Source organism: Loxodonta africana, chromosome 1 (genome assembly GCF_030014295.1).
Source record: "Loxodonta africana isolate mLoxAfr1 chromosome 1, mLoxAfr1.hap2, whole genome shotgun sequence".
In the NCBI taxonomy this organism is placed as follows: domain Eukaryota; kingdom Metazoa; phylum Chordata; class Mammalia; order Proboscidea; family Elephantidae; genus Loxodonta; species Loxodonta africana.
This window is the reverse complement of record NC_087342.1, coordinates 13,101,001-13,114,247: the sequence shown is the minus strand read 5'-3', so window position 1 is coordinate 13,114,247 and position 13,247 is coordinate 13,101,001. Positions and strand designations below refer to the sequence as shown.

The following is a 13,247-nucleotide window of genomic DNA, read 5'->3' as shown; positions in this document are numbered from 1 at the left end:
CATCCTTTCCATTCATTCCTAGAAGTGGGCCAGCATATCTGGGCACATCTTCCTCCACTCAGAAACACAAAAGGAATTACAGACATTGAAAGACCCTAGGAATCTCGAGGATGTACTCTTCTGTGGTAAAAAGCGTAAGTGTATATAAATCATAAACCGGAATCAGCACGTGAATAATTCTTCCTAAAACAGCAGGAAATCTGAGGGTTTTGTTTACACCTGGCATTCTTTTATGGGTCTTGTGGCCCAATAGAAGTTTCCTCCATGCTATTTTTTATTTGTACCATGTGGGAAATGGTAAATCAGGAATATGCTAATCTAATCAACAATGTCAACATGAGGATGGATCATTTTTTAAATGTCACCTCAGTATCATGTTGATTCTCTCCACTCATTCACAGATTTGGCTTTTGCAGGATAGGGAAGGAGAGTGAAGGGGGAGGAATAAAAACAAGGGAATAGAGAAGAGACACCTTGATTGTTAAAGCTGAAAGTTCCACATTAAAGCTTGTGCCATGAAATAGGCAACTGAGAGTGGGTCCTTATTGATGGGTGGGTAGGGGTAGGTGATGAGGTTCATGTCTTCATGGCCTCTGTCTAGAGAAACTCTACAGGTCTTTGGAGATCGGAGATCAGTCTTGGCCAGTCTTTGGATCATTTCAGTCTGTGACCTTTGGGCACTGTTAAACTGCAACCCTTTGTCTCATCCTGAATGGAAGTGCATCGGCCTCTTGGGAAGTGGGGTAGGGCCAATGTGTGCTAATATTCAGTACTTTAAAGATTTCAGATACGCAGGTGAAAAAGCACCTTCGCCCTGACCTAGTGTTTTAACAGGGTTTCTCTTGTTTTTGTTTATCATAGTATATTGTTACGGTAATCTACAGTCATTTGGTTTCAATTTTTTTTTTTTAAACCATTCTCATTTCTCATAGGTTGCTGGAGCAGCAGCTTATGATGAGAAGAAATCAGGTAGGATTGCCTCACTCGCCCTGTGGTTTCAGAAAAGCTTTTGCCCAGATCTTTCCCCAGTGGCAAAAGGGGACTACAGAAGGTGAATGTCTCCCTGACAAGTGCTCAGATGTGTTATTGCAGGAACTGTGCAGACTCCAGCACGTGCTTCAGAGAGGGGGCTGCTTCAGAAGCACGGGGGCGCCAGAAGGCATGTTCTCTTAGGGCCCTCTCTGATCTTTCCTTTGACCTCAAGATTGGGACTTTTCTGACAGTAGCTGTACAGTTGAAATTGTCCAGGAGTGGTGACCCATTTATAGTCCCCTTGCTCAACTATTAGTGTCAAAGGGAACCTGCCTGATTCTATGGGGTGGCCCACTGAGGTTTTCAACCACAGTTCAGGCCAGTATGATCTGACTACTAGCTTGCTGCTTCCATTGGGTAATTAAGGCTACCAGAGCTTTTGTTATTCGGCTCCACTTAGAGAAGGTAGTTCAAATAAAACGTAACTAATGTCCACATTTAACCAATTTTAGAATCCATATTTTTTTACATTTTAATATCTCTTAAATAAGACTACCCCCTATCAATCGATGACGTGTCTTGGTTTAATTAGCATTATTTTTTCTTTTAAAGTGGCAGATAATAATGATATCTCGGACTCCACAAAATACAGTGTCACAGGCTGAGTTCTCTAGGAAGCAGAAGCTGAGACAGTTAGGAGTGCAAACGTTTATTGTGAAAGGAAAAGGGAGGAAGCAGGGCTGGACAGTCACAGTCATCATGTGCAATGAAAACCTGACAAAGTTCCTACCATCCCAAGACTGCCCAGGAGAGGACTCCCATGTTGGGCATTAACGGTCTTTTTTAGGCACTGATAGGGGCCACCCTGACAATAGTGTGACGTTGGGTCAAAAGCTGTCAGGTGGGTCCTGACAGCTGGAGGCTGTCCGATAACCATCTTTCCTCCTTCATCACCAAAGTAAAGGCAGATCTGAGCAGCACATCTTGTCTGCCACATACGGTAAATTACTTTTAGTCAATCAGTTTTAATTCCACTAAAACTGTGCCACGAAAGTAGAGTATTGTGAGAATTATTTATGGTAGCAGCCTCTGTCAGTGCTCTCCCATTTGCTGGCCTGGTGCCCCCAGGGCAGCCCTCAACCAGTGACTGGTAGAAGTTGGGTAAACACCATAGCTCCTCTACCCCTGTGGAGCCCTTTGGTGCAGTGGTTAAGAGCTCAGCCCCTGAACAAAAGATCAGCAGTTCGAATCCACCAGGCGCTCTCGGAAACCCTGTGGGGCAGTTCTACTCTGTCCTTTAGGGCCTCTATGAGTCAGAATTGACTCCACAGCTACAGGTTTTTTGGTTTGTTTATTTAATCCCTGTGTTGGTACAACTCTGAGACAAACCATGTACACTGGCTCCTAAGGTTCCTCAGTGGAGTTAAGGTCCATTTGCTTCTAGTTTCTTCTGTCAAGTTAGTTCCGACTCCTGGCAACTGCATGTGTGTCAGAGTAGAAGTGTGCTCCAAAGGATCTTCAATGGCTGATTTTCTATAAATGGATTGCCAGACCTTTCTTAAGAGGTGCCTCTACGTGGACTCTAACCTCCAACCTTTCTGTTAGTAGCTGGTAACACACCCTTTGTTCATTGCTTTCCTTTGCCTGTCTTACTTTCCCATTCCATCACACCCAACTCTACCTGGTGGTCTTTAACTCCATGGCAACTGGTTTCCCAAATAAACTGCTCCGCTCAAACGCATGTCTCAGGGTCCGCTTCCAGGAGAATCCAACTGCTGAAAAATCAAGAGTTATGAATAAAACCTCCCTATATTTTAGACTCATAATTAAATCCTTTCTAATACTTGTGCCTTAAGCATGGGTCTTCCCAAAGTTGCCATTTTTACATAGATTTAAAAAAATGTATGAGCCTACCCCATACACACAGGTTTCTCATCACCATCATTGTGTGTCATAGTAGCTACCATTTATTAAGTACTTACGACATTCCAGAGCCCTATCGATGCAGCGGTTAAAGAGTGCAGCTGCTAACCAAAAAAGTCAGCGGTTTGAATCCACCAGCCGCTGTTTGGAAACCCTAGAGGGCAGTTCTACTCAGTTCCATAGGGTCACTATGAGTTGGAATCGGCTTGATGGCAATGGGTTTGATAGTACATGCTAGGCAGAAGACTATGCACTTTATGGGGCACCTACCATTGAAAACTCTCGGATATCTGCTGTCTAGTTATATGTCTAGAAGAATCATGAAGGGGACTAGAGGATATTAATCTCTTTTCTGCATATAGGAAAGGCAGTCTCTTAGTGTGAAGTGGAATTACATCCTTGCTCATTTCTTTATTTTTTATATTCTCTCCTTTTCTAGAAATTGACATTCTCAGTGCAAACATTAGTTGGCCAATTTCCATTACGCCTAGTGACTTCAAAATACTTAAAAATTATGAGAGTCAGCTGTGTGAAGTCCTCCAGGATAAGTTTGGTTGTGTCTCTACCCTGGTCTCTCCAGCCCTTGAAGATCACACCAAATCTCTGCGAGTCTTCAGAAAAATGCTGATACCTGGGTTAGAAGTATCGGTCTGGAAGGATGACCTCACCACACATGTTGTTGATGCTGTGGTGAATGCGGCCAATGAGCGCCTCCAACACTTGGGAGGCCTGGCCCTGGCCCTGGTGGAAGCTGGTGGCCCTGAAATCGAAGAGGACAGCAGAAGCCATATTGTCAGACATGGTAAAGTAACAACTGGTACGATAGCCATCACGAGAGCAGGCAGGCTTCCCTGCAGATGGATCATCCATGCGGTTGGGCCTTATTGGACAGGAAGGGACGAACAGAGATGTGTTGAAGAGCTGAAATGTGCCATTACACATATTCTAGATTATGTCAACTGTACAAACGTGCACGTTAAGGCAGTCGCAATTCCAGCCCTAAGCTCTGGGATCTTCCAGTTTCCTCTGAATTTGTGTACACGCATCATTGTTGAAACTATCAGAAAGTACTTCGGAATGAAGCCAGTGGCTGGTAATTTGAAAGAAATTCACCTGGTGAGCAATGAGGACCCTACTGTTGCTTCCTTTAAAACTGCTTCAGAAAACATCCTAGGGAAGAACGAGCTGGAATCCTTGGTGAGTCAAGAAGCCGCCCCTCCTTTGGATACTGTCTTAGTTATCTAGCGTTGCTATAAAGTAGGTACCACAAGTGTGTGGCTTTAAGAACCAAAAATTTATTTTCTCACAGTTTAGCCTAGAAGTCAAATTCAGGGTGCTGGGTCTAGGGGAAGGCTTTCTTTGCCTGTCAGCTCTGGAGGAAGGTCCTTGTCTAGTCAACTTGTTTCTTGGTTCCTTAGAGATGTCCATGTGACTCGGCGTCAATCTTCCCCTATCGCTGCTTGCTCACTTGCTTGTTTAATCTCTTTTATATATCCAAAGAGATTGAGTCAAGACACATCCTACACTAATCTTGCCTAATTAACATAACAAAGGCAACCCATGGGATTATAACCACAGTATAAGGGTTTTATAAGGGTTAGGATTTACAACACATATTTTTGGCAGACACAATTCAGTCCATAACAGATACCATGGTCGTGAACAACCCAACTCTCCAGATTGTCAAGGACCACACTGAACTGCAGAACGTAAGTCTTTGTTTCCATCCTCTTGTACTACCAAAGGGTGTCCCCGACTGTTAGTTACTAATTAAGTACTTTTTTGAGTATATACCATGTCCAACACTTGTAGAATGCATCTTGATAAGGTTAGTTTTGTGGACTTCAGAGCCAGATCATATGGAGTTGAATCCTAGCTCTGCCATTTACTAACTGGGTGATCTTCAACAAGTTACTTTACCTTTTGTCCTCAGTTTTCTCATCTGTAAAATGAGGATAATAAGGTCTTAGGTCTGTTGTGAGACTGACAGAATCAATATACATAAAGTACTTAGAATGGTGTTTGGCACATATAAGTATCATTATTTGTATTGCTATTTTACTTAGACACCATGAGGAAACAGAACAATCTTTGATCCTAAAACAAACAAGCAAACAGAAAACCCAAACCCATTGCTGTCCAGTTGATTCCCATTCATGGCAACCCTACAGGACAGAGTAGAGCTGCCCCATAGGGTTTCCAAGGCTGTAATCTTTATGGACGCAGACTGCTTCGTCTTTCTCCCATGCAGCACCTGGTGGGTTTGAATGGCTGACCTTTTGGTTAGCAGCAGAACACTTAACCACCACGCCCAAAGAACTTAAAGTGTATTATATTCTTTTTAGGTAAAAAAAAACTTTATTTGAAAAATCTAATTGTGCAGACAAACCATCCATACACTTCTGAAACAACTTATAAATAGTAAAAAAAAAAAGAAAAAAAGTCTTAATACAAAATGAATTCATAATATTTAATGGTATATGAATGCGTTATAACAGTGGAGTGTAGTGGGCCAAGAAAGATCACTTCTGAGGGTGTGTTTTTTTTTTTTTTTTTCCAGTTAGAGTATATATTTAACAGTGTTATATTAGAAATGATACTCTGTCAATACATGGAAATAAATAATACATTTTAAAAATAAAACCGAGATTTAAACCAAAGTCCGTGGTAGCTTGGTCACACACACAAAAGGAAAGGTACTCTCACTTCTCCCTGCACACAAAACTGGCACAATTGATGTGTTAGGTGTGTTGAATGGGAAAATGAATAATAGACATCTTACTCTGATTTTTCTTATCCACGAAATGAAATATTAATCATAAAAAGCCTGATCCAAACTGCAGGAAAAAAACCACCCCAAAACTAAATCCATTGCTGTTGAGCCAATTCCGACTTACAGCAACCCTATAGGACAGAGTAGAACTGCCCCATAGGGTTTCCAAGGAGCAGCTGGTGGAGTTCAGTGGCCGACCTTTTTGGTTAGCAGCCAAGCTCTTAAACACTGAAGGCTGCCAGAAACTGCTCTACAACGGGATTGCCAGAAGTAACCTGATATCAGATGATCTCAGTAAAAAGGCAGGGGTGGGGGTGGGGATGGGGGGGTGAGGATGGGATGGTGGGGGCAGGATTCAGTCAATCTCTTTAAGATTAGCCAATTGTTGATCTTTGAAGGGTGTGAGTTTTTAATCCGAACTCAATTTGTGATGAGTATGAGTATGAATTGGCAGGAAACTCTGGTGGCATAGTGGTTAAGTGCTACGGCTGCTAACCAAAAAGGTTGGCAGTTCGAATCCACCAGGTACTCCTTAGAAACTCTACGGGGCAGTTCTCTGTTCTGTAGGGTCGCTATGAGTCGTAATCAACTTGACGGCAGTGGGTTTGTTTTCTGGGTTTTATGAATTGGCAGAAGGAAGGCCTTCGGGGTGGTTAAAATGACTTGATCAGAAAGAGATTGACAAATACGAAGTAAACTTGACCAGAGCTAGGAGACCCCGGTAGGCTTTTAACTCGTATTCTGAGAGCATGGGTCTGTGGTGGGGCCTGTGGAGAATACAAAACATAACACAGCTTTTAGCCAGGGTTCATTGGGCACAAAGGTGAGGGCCTTGGAGGGCGGAGAGGGAGCCAGGGTAACAGTAAGCCTAAGTATTTGGGGACTTGTCTAGGCAGAGAGCACCTCTAGGACAAGGACCATGGCTTTTTCATTTCTGTGGTTCCAGCACCTGGACTGGGCCTGCATCTAGGTGTGCAGCAAATGACCGATGAACAAGCGTAGGAGGCAACAGGGAGCAGGGCCTTATGTGGAAGCAGAGAAAGAATGTAAGGGTGTATGTGTGTGTTCCTCACCCCCCTAACAGTGATGTCATTTTAATACTGTCCTGTGGCCACAATCATATAAACTTAATCCTAAGTGAAAAAATACCATTCGTAAGGATATAGTTTGCCTGCAAGACAGTTAAAGAAAAGACTGAGGGGACCTCAGGCTCTAGGCCCCAGAAAGTGAAATATTTATTTGAGAAGTTACTAATAGGCCAATTTAAAATTGAAGTGGAAACATCCTAATTGCGTAACCTATCCCTTTAACTGAAATTTTGTTGTATTTATTGCCAATAACATTAGAAACGTGAAAATGTTTAAAGGGTGCCAGGCCCCCAACATTGCAAATTCTGGTGTACTTTGAAAGTTAAGCATCCATTAACATCCATGAGAAACACCTAACGTATCCCTAGAGGGAGCTGAAGCCATCAGGATGATTGGATAAACAGCCTAATAAGAGCTGCCATGTGCAATGGATAGAAACCAGCTCTCTCCAGAAGTGGATTTAAAAGCCAGGATGTGTTACAAGGTTAAAAATCAGTAGGCAAGACTTTTGAATTGAATGTGAAAGAAAGCGGTAAATTAATCGGTAGGGATAACAGAAAGAAAGAATGTGTGGATAAGAAGCAAATGATCTGCACAGAGTATGGAAAAGTGGACCCAAATTTAGCAGTGTTTTTCCAGCTTTGTCCAGAAGTGAGCAACACCTGTCCTGAAGGATGTTAGCGGTGTGTTTCTGGGGAATTGTTCCCTGTTCTGAGACACAAAGCCTGGAACAAGGAAGATGTACAAGAAATACTTGTTAAATAATCAAACAAATGACTATCCATCTCCCTTTAGAGACACTCAGCTCCACCCAGGACCGTTATCTTCATAAAACACTGGAGAACACAAGTATTTCACTCAGCTGGGGAGCTGTTTTTACTCACTGTAAATTCATCAGTTGGAAAATCTGAGTGTGTGAATAGGAATAGCACTTTATTGTGAGTTTAGTGTAGTAGGTCTTCCAGAGTCAGGGCCATAGCAAACAGAAATTTATTTTCTCACGGTTTAGGAGGCTAGAAGTCCGAATTCAGAGCCCTTCAGTTTCTGCTTCCTGGTTCCTTGGAGATCTTCTTTTGTCTTGGCATCTATCTTACCCCATCTCTCCTCTGCTTCCTTGTTTAATCTCTTTTATATCTTAAAAGAGATTGACTCAAAATACACCCTACACCAGTCCTGCCTTATTAACATGACAAAGACAGCCCATTCCCAAATGGGACTATAACCACAGGCATTGAGGTTAGGATTTACAACACATATTTGGGCGGGGTGTGGAAATAATTCCATCCATAACACTTGACCACTTGTATGCACATGAACTTCTGGGTTAATATGTGGTCTGATTTGTAGATGGGGACAACAGTGGCTTCATCATGGGAGTGAGGAGAGAACAGCTTCTCCTTTATACAGTGCCTGGCAGACTCAATACATGGCAGCTATTTTAAGTAATGTCATCTCTTACTTGGCCCTCAGAGTTGTGCTAAAGGGCATTGCATTATTTTCATTCCCCCTACCCCAATCCCCCCAATCTTCCTGATGACCTTGGCTCCCTCTAGGGAAAATTTACGTGTTTCTCAAGGGTGTTAATGAATGCTTAAAAGCACACCAGAATTTGCAATATTTGGGGCCTGTGTATCCACAGCCAACTGGAGGGCACCTAACAACAATGACAACGTTATCTAATTTATTTCCAAGTTCTTGGAGGGGGAAAGTAGAGGAGTGCCCTGTTGTGACCTCCCGGGTACTGAATATAGTAAAACTGAGGACTTTTTGCTCTGGAAATAGCAACTGCCAATACAGTTTATGAAGAAAGTGTCCTACAGATTAGGGAACTTCACTGTTAAAGTTCAGATGCAAAGCATAAACTAGTCTTTGTCTCATTATTTCCCATCTTTTCAATGAAGTAATTACTACCAATTGAATCAGCTTTGAACAAAGACACTGGTTCAAAACCCTAGGAGGAATGAGCGATTGCAAATAGATGTTGCGTTAAACAGTCTGCATGGCCTTATGTACAAATCTTTGTCTATGTACTGTCATATAATGATAATTATAACAATAGCTAACATACATCAAATGCTTACCATGTACCAGGCACAGTTTTAAGCACTTTACAGAAATTAACTCATATAAAACAGATGATTTATTCAATCTACGGATAAACTTTGGTATGTGTATAACTTTTTAAAAATAATTTATATGTTGTTAATTATAAGAGCATCTGCCTATATTTTTCTTTGACGATATAGCCATAGCTTCTAGTTCAGTGCCTAACGTGTAATGAGCAGAGCAGTAAAAGCTCTTGAATAAATGAATGGTTATATTTTGCCTTGGAGTATACATTCCCCTTCTTTTTCATGCCACATTGTGGCTTTCTCTTCATTTTTCCTATACTTGTTCACCCTACATGTTCTAACACTGGTGGTGTACTTGCTGTTCCCCAGGACTTTCTCAATGGCTGCTGTCTTAGTTATCTAGTGCTACTGTAACAGAGGGAAACCCTGGTGGCATAGTGGTTAAGTGCTATGGCTGCTACCCAAGAGGTTGGCAATTCAGATCTGCCAGGCGCTCCTTGGAAACTCTATGGGGCAGTTCTACTCTGTCTTATGGGGTCACTATGAGTCAGAATTGACTCTGCAGCAGTGGGTTTGGTTTGGTTTTTTGGACTATAACAGGAATACCACAAGTAGATGGCGTTAACAAACAAATTTATTTTCTCACAGTTTAGGAGGCTAGAAGTCCAAATTCAGAGTGCCAGCTCTAGGTGAAGGCTTTATTTCTCTGTCAGGTCTTGAGGAAGGTCTTTGTCTCTTCAGCTTCTGCTTCATGGTTCCTTGGAGATCTCCACCTGTCTTGGCATCTATGCTATCCCACTTCTTTTCCCCCATCTCTGCTTTCTTTATTGTCCTTATCTGCTCTTTTTATATCTTGGAAGAGATTAACTGAAAACACACCCTACACTAAGGCTACCTCATTAGCATAACAAAGACAACCCATTTCCAAATGAGATCATAACCACAGGCATAAAACCCCAAAACAAATCCATTGCCATCTAGTTGATTCCAAGTCAGCAACCCTACAGGACAGAGTAGAACTGCCCCATAGAGTTTCCAAGGAGCAGCTGGTAGATTTGAACTGCCTCCTTTTTGGCTAGCAGCCAAGCTTTTACCCCCACTGTGCCACCCAGGCTCCACATGGGGTTAGAATTTATGACACGTATTTTTGGGGGACACAATTCAAACCATATTAGCTGCTTCAGGTTCGTGGAAGGGAGAATGGGGACCAACAGAGGGCATAAGGTCAGGTGTGATGTTTGCAGGCAGAGAAAGGGATTTTGATGACAAGGGATGAAAGCCCCACTTATGGCTCTCTGTTGTTTTGCTTCTTGTAGACTTTCAGCGCAGAAATGGCAAAGGATAAGTCCATGTTGTCCAGTGTCAACAATTTCAGTGGTGAGTAAGAAATTCAAGAGCCTAGAAATAGGGTCCCCCACCAAGAGTCTACTCTTGATCATCTGAACTAATGGAGGGGAAAAGAAGAATAAATAAGCCAAATATATTTAGTTGTGCACCTGCTCAGATACCAACCTGCTCTGTACCTGACCATGATTCTATTCTTGCTTGGTCCAGTTTCATGGGATGAGCAGAGAGGCTAGGTTGCAGTAGGTAATCCACACAGTGGGTAACTTACTGAAAAATAAAATTAAGAGATGCCTATAATTTTTTTCTAAGAAAAAGCTCTGCCATTTCTGCTATGAACATGTAAATTGGATTTACTCGTTAGTAATTACAGAAAACACATCCAGATAAATGGGTAAACTCAATCTTCCCAAGCCTGACTAATCATTGGAATCATGATGGAAACTTTAAAAGACAAAACAAACAAGTATATACATAGGCCCCAGCTCTAGAGATTCTGATTCAGGAACTCTGGACCTGGGCCAAGCATGTATATGTTTGAATACTTCTTGGCAATGCTGGTGCTGAATCAGGTTCAGAGATCACTGATTTAAATCAATCCTCGGTGTTGGAGGCTGGTGAGGGATTAACTTTGTCTCATAACTCCACTCCTTTAATGGAAGTTGAGTGTATTGAGATGGAATTGTTTCATGACATCTAAGATATGAACTTTGGAAATAGTCTTTTAACTTACAGTATTCCGTGCTGTTAAGAATTCTGGGCATTTAACGAGCAATAGGAACTTTTGGGACATTTCCCACTTGGGTCAAAATGATTTGCATCTCCTTTTTAATAAAAGAGCTCACCCATGGATGTTCCGTTGTCACGCAGTACTGGAAGTGAAGAAGGGAGAACTTTATAGAGTTCTGGTCTGGAAGTGTGCCTCTTATGAGCCTGTTTACTTGTCTATAAAATGATAACAGACTTTTGTTAGGACCATGGAAGATTCTGTATGCAAACGTTTTCTGGAAATTGCAAAGCATTAAACAAATGCCAGGGGATGATAATGAACAAGGGAGTGGACAACTCCCCAGGTGTCCCAGAGGAGGCGGAGAATCCTCTTGACTGGAAAGGATTAAGAATGGTTTCATGGATGAGATTATTCTAAACTGGCCTTTCATAGTGACCCTAAAGGACAGGGTAGAGCTACTCTATAGGGTTTCCAAGGAGCGCCTGGTGGGTTCCAACTGCCGATGTTTTGGTTAGCAGCCATAGCTCTTAACCACTACGCCACCAGGGTTTCCTAGCTGGGCTTGACAACGGCAAGATTTTCAATGTCCAGAGTTGGTGGAATTCGGTACCCAGAATGAAGAGGACTCACAGGAGCAAACCAATACTGTGTGTATTTGGGGGACCACAAGGAATCTAGAATACCTAGATAAATGGAATTTTAGGTGAGGATGATAAAGGAAAGGAGCCTATAAATGTCTATATGTCATTAATCTGAACAATGGGGGCAAGCATCACCATTCTTGAGGACATCTCTAAAGGAATCATTTACGTTAATAATGATGATCTCAGATCATCAAGGAAAGGTTAAACTACTTAGGAAGGCAGGCAGGTGTGTTTCCATTGGAAATATTTAACGAAATGTTGTTGTTGTGTGCTGTTAAGTTGATTTTGACTTAGTTTGCTAGATCTTTTCTCCTGCAGAGCTGTTGCGTGCTAACCATTCAGTTAGCAGCTGAACACTTACCACTGTGCCACCAGGGCTCCATTTGGTGCACTGGTTAAGAACCTGGCTGCTAACCAAAATGTCGGCAATTCCATTCCACCAGCCGCTCCTTGGAAACCCTACGGGGCAGTTCTACTCTGTCCTGTAGGGTCACTATTAGTCGGAATCAACTCGACAGCAACAGGTATTTAACTAATAGTTAAAATTAAATATATTTTGGTGCTAGAAGGGTATCCTTTAGTGATCTGAACAATTTAGTTGTCTAGGAGAACAATTCATCTATCTTGCTAATTATGAATGGCTGAAGTATCACCATGTATTGTTTTTATTTTTCCTGAAAGGTCATATAAGTTCCTACAGGGCCCTGGTGGCACAGTGGTTAAGTGTTTGGCTGCTAGCCAAAAAGTCGGCAGATCAAATCCACCAGCCACTCCTTGAAAACCCTGTGGAGCAGTTCTACTCTGTCCTGTAGGGTCTCTAGAGTCGGAATTGACTTGACGGCAATGGGTTTGGTTTGTTTTTTTTTTAAGCAGACAACAAGGCTTAAAAAAAATATGCCTCCCATTTAAGAACCTTCATCACTTCTCACTGTCACTAAAACACTGGATTTTATTTTTACTCAAAGGGAGGCCATTGTCCCCCTCTTGTAGGTCTGTCCTACGTTTTTCAGAGCTCCTGGTATGTCAGGACGAGTTGCCATTGAGTCATTTCTGACTCATGGTGACCTTGTGTGTATCAGAGTAGAACTGCGCTCCATAGGATTTTCAGTGGGTGATTTTTTTTTAAGTATATTACCAGGCCTTTCTTCCAAGATGCCTCTGGATGGATTCAAACCTCTAGCCTTTCGGTTAGTGGCTGTGCACATTAACTGCTTGCATCACTCGGGGACTCCATGGCCACCACTTACTAGCCCTATAACCATGGGCAAGTTACTTAATAACTGTTTGAATCAGCTTCCTCGTGTAAGATGAGGGTGTTTATACTACTTATCTTACAGGGCTGTACGGATTGAATAAAATAATTCATGTAAAGTACGTGGAACAATGTCTAGGTGATAATAAGTGCTCAAATTACTTTTTCCCCTCAAAGTATGTTTCTAAGATTCATCTGTGTAACTAATATTCATTTCTTCTCGTTGCTATAATAATATTCCATTGTTGAAAGACATCTTGTTTCTAATTTTTTGCTGTTACAAACAGGAATGTGAACTTTCCTGTACACATTTCCTGATACACAGGTCTAAAAATTTCTGTAAGGTATATAATTATTTTAAAAAAACCAAACCCGTCACGGTCAATTCAATTCCAACTCATAGAATTGCCCCATACGGTTTCCAAGGAGCGCCTAGTAGATTTGAGCTG

General features: G+C 41.9%; 1 protein-coding gene across 11 annotated transcripts in view; it reads left to right on the top strand.

Annotated features, from left to right (window-relative positions):
• The window catches only part of PARP9 (poly(ADP-ribose) polymerase family member 9), a 31,855-nt gene that overhangs the window by 4,571 nt on the left and 14,037 nt on the right, over nt 1-13,247 (top strand). For 4 of the 11 annotated variants that reach the window (XM_064288760.1, XM_064288835.1, XM_064288809.1 and 1 more), the window contains 5 exons: nt 23-134; nt 933-969; nt 3,335-4,092; nt 10,145-10,205; nt 11,990-12,070. In XM_064288760.1, coding sequence (XP_064144830.1) covers nt 111-134; nt 933-969; nt 3,335-4,092; nt 10,145-10,205; nt 11,990-12,070 — 961 coding nt within the window. In that variant the 5' untranslated portion in view covers nt 23-110. Of the gene's footprint in view, nt 1-22; nt 135-932; nt 1,052-3,334; nt 4,093-10,144; nt 10,206-11,989; nt 12,071-13,247 lie in introns of those variants that run through there. The other 7 variants (XR_010322528.1, XR_010322530.1, XR_010322524.1 and 4 more) reach the window with 3 other exon arrangements.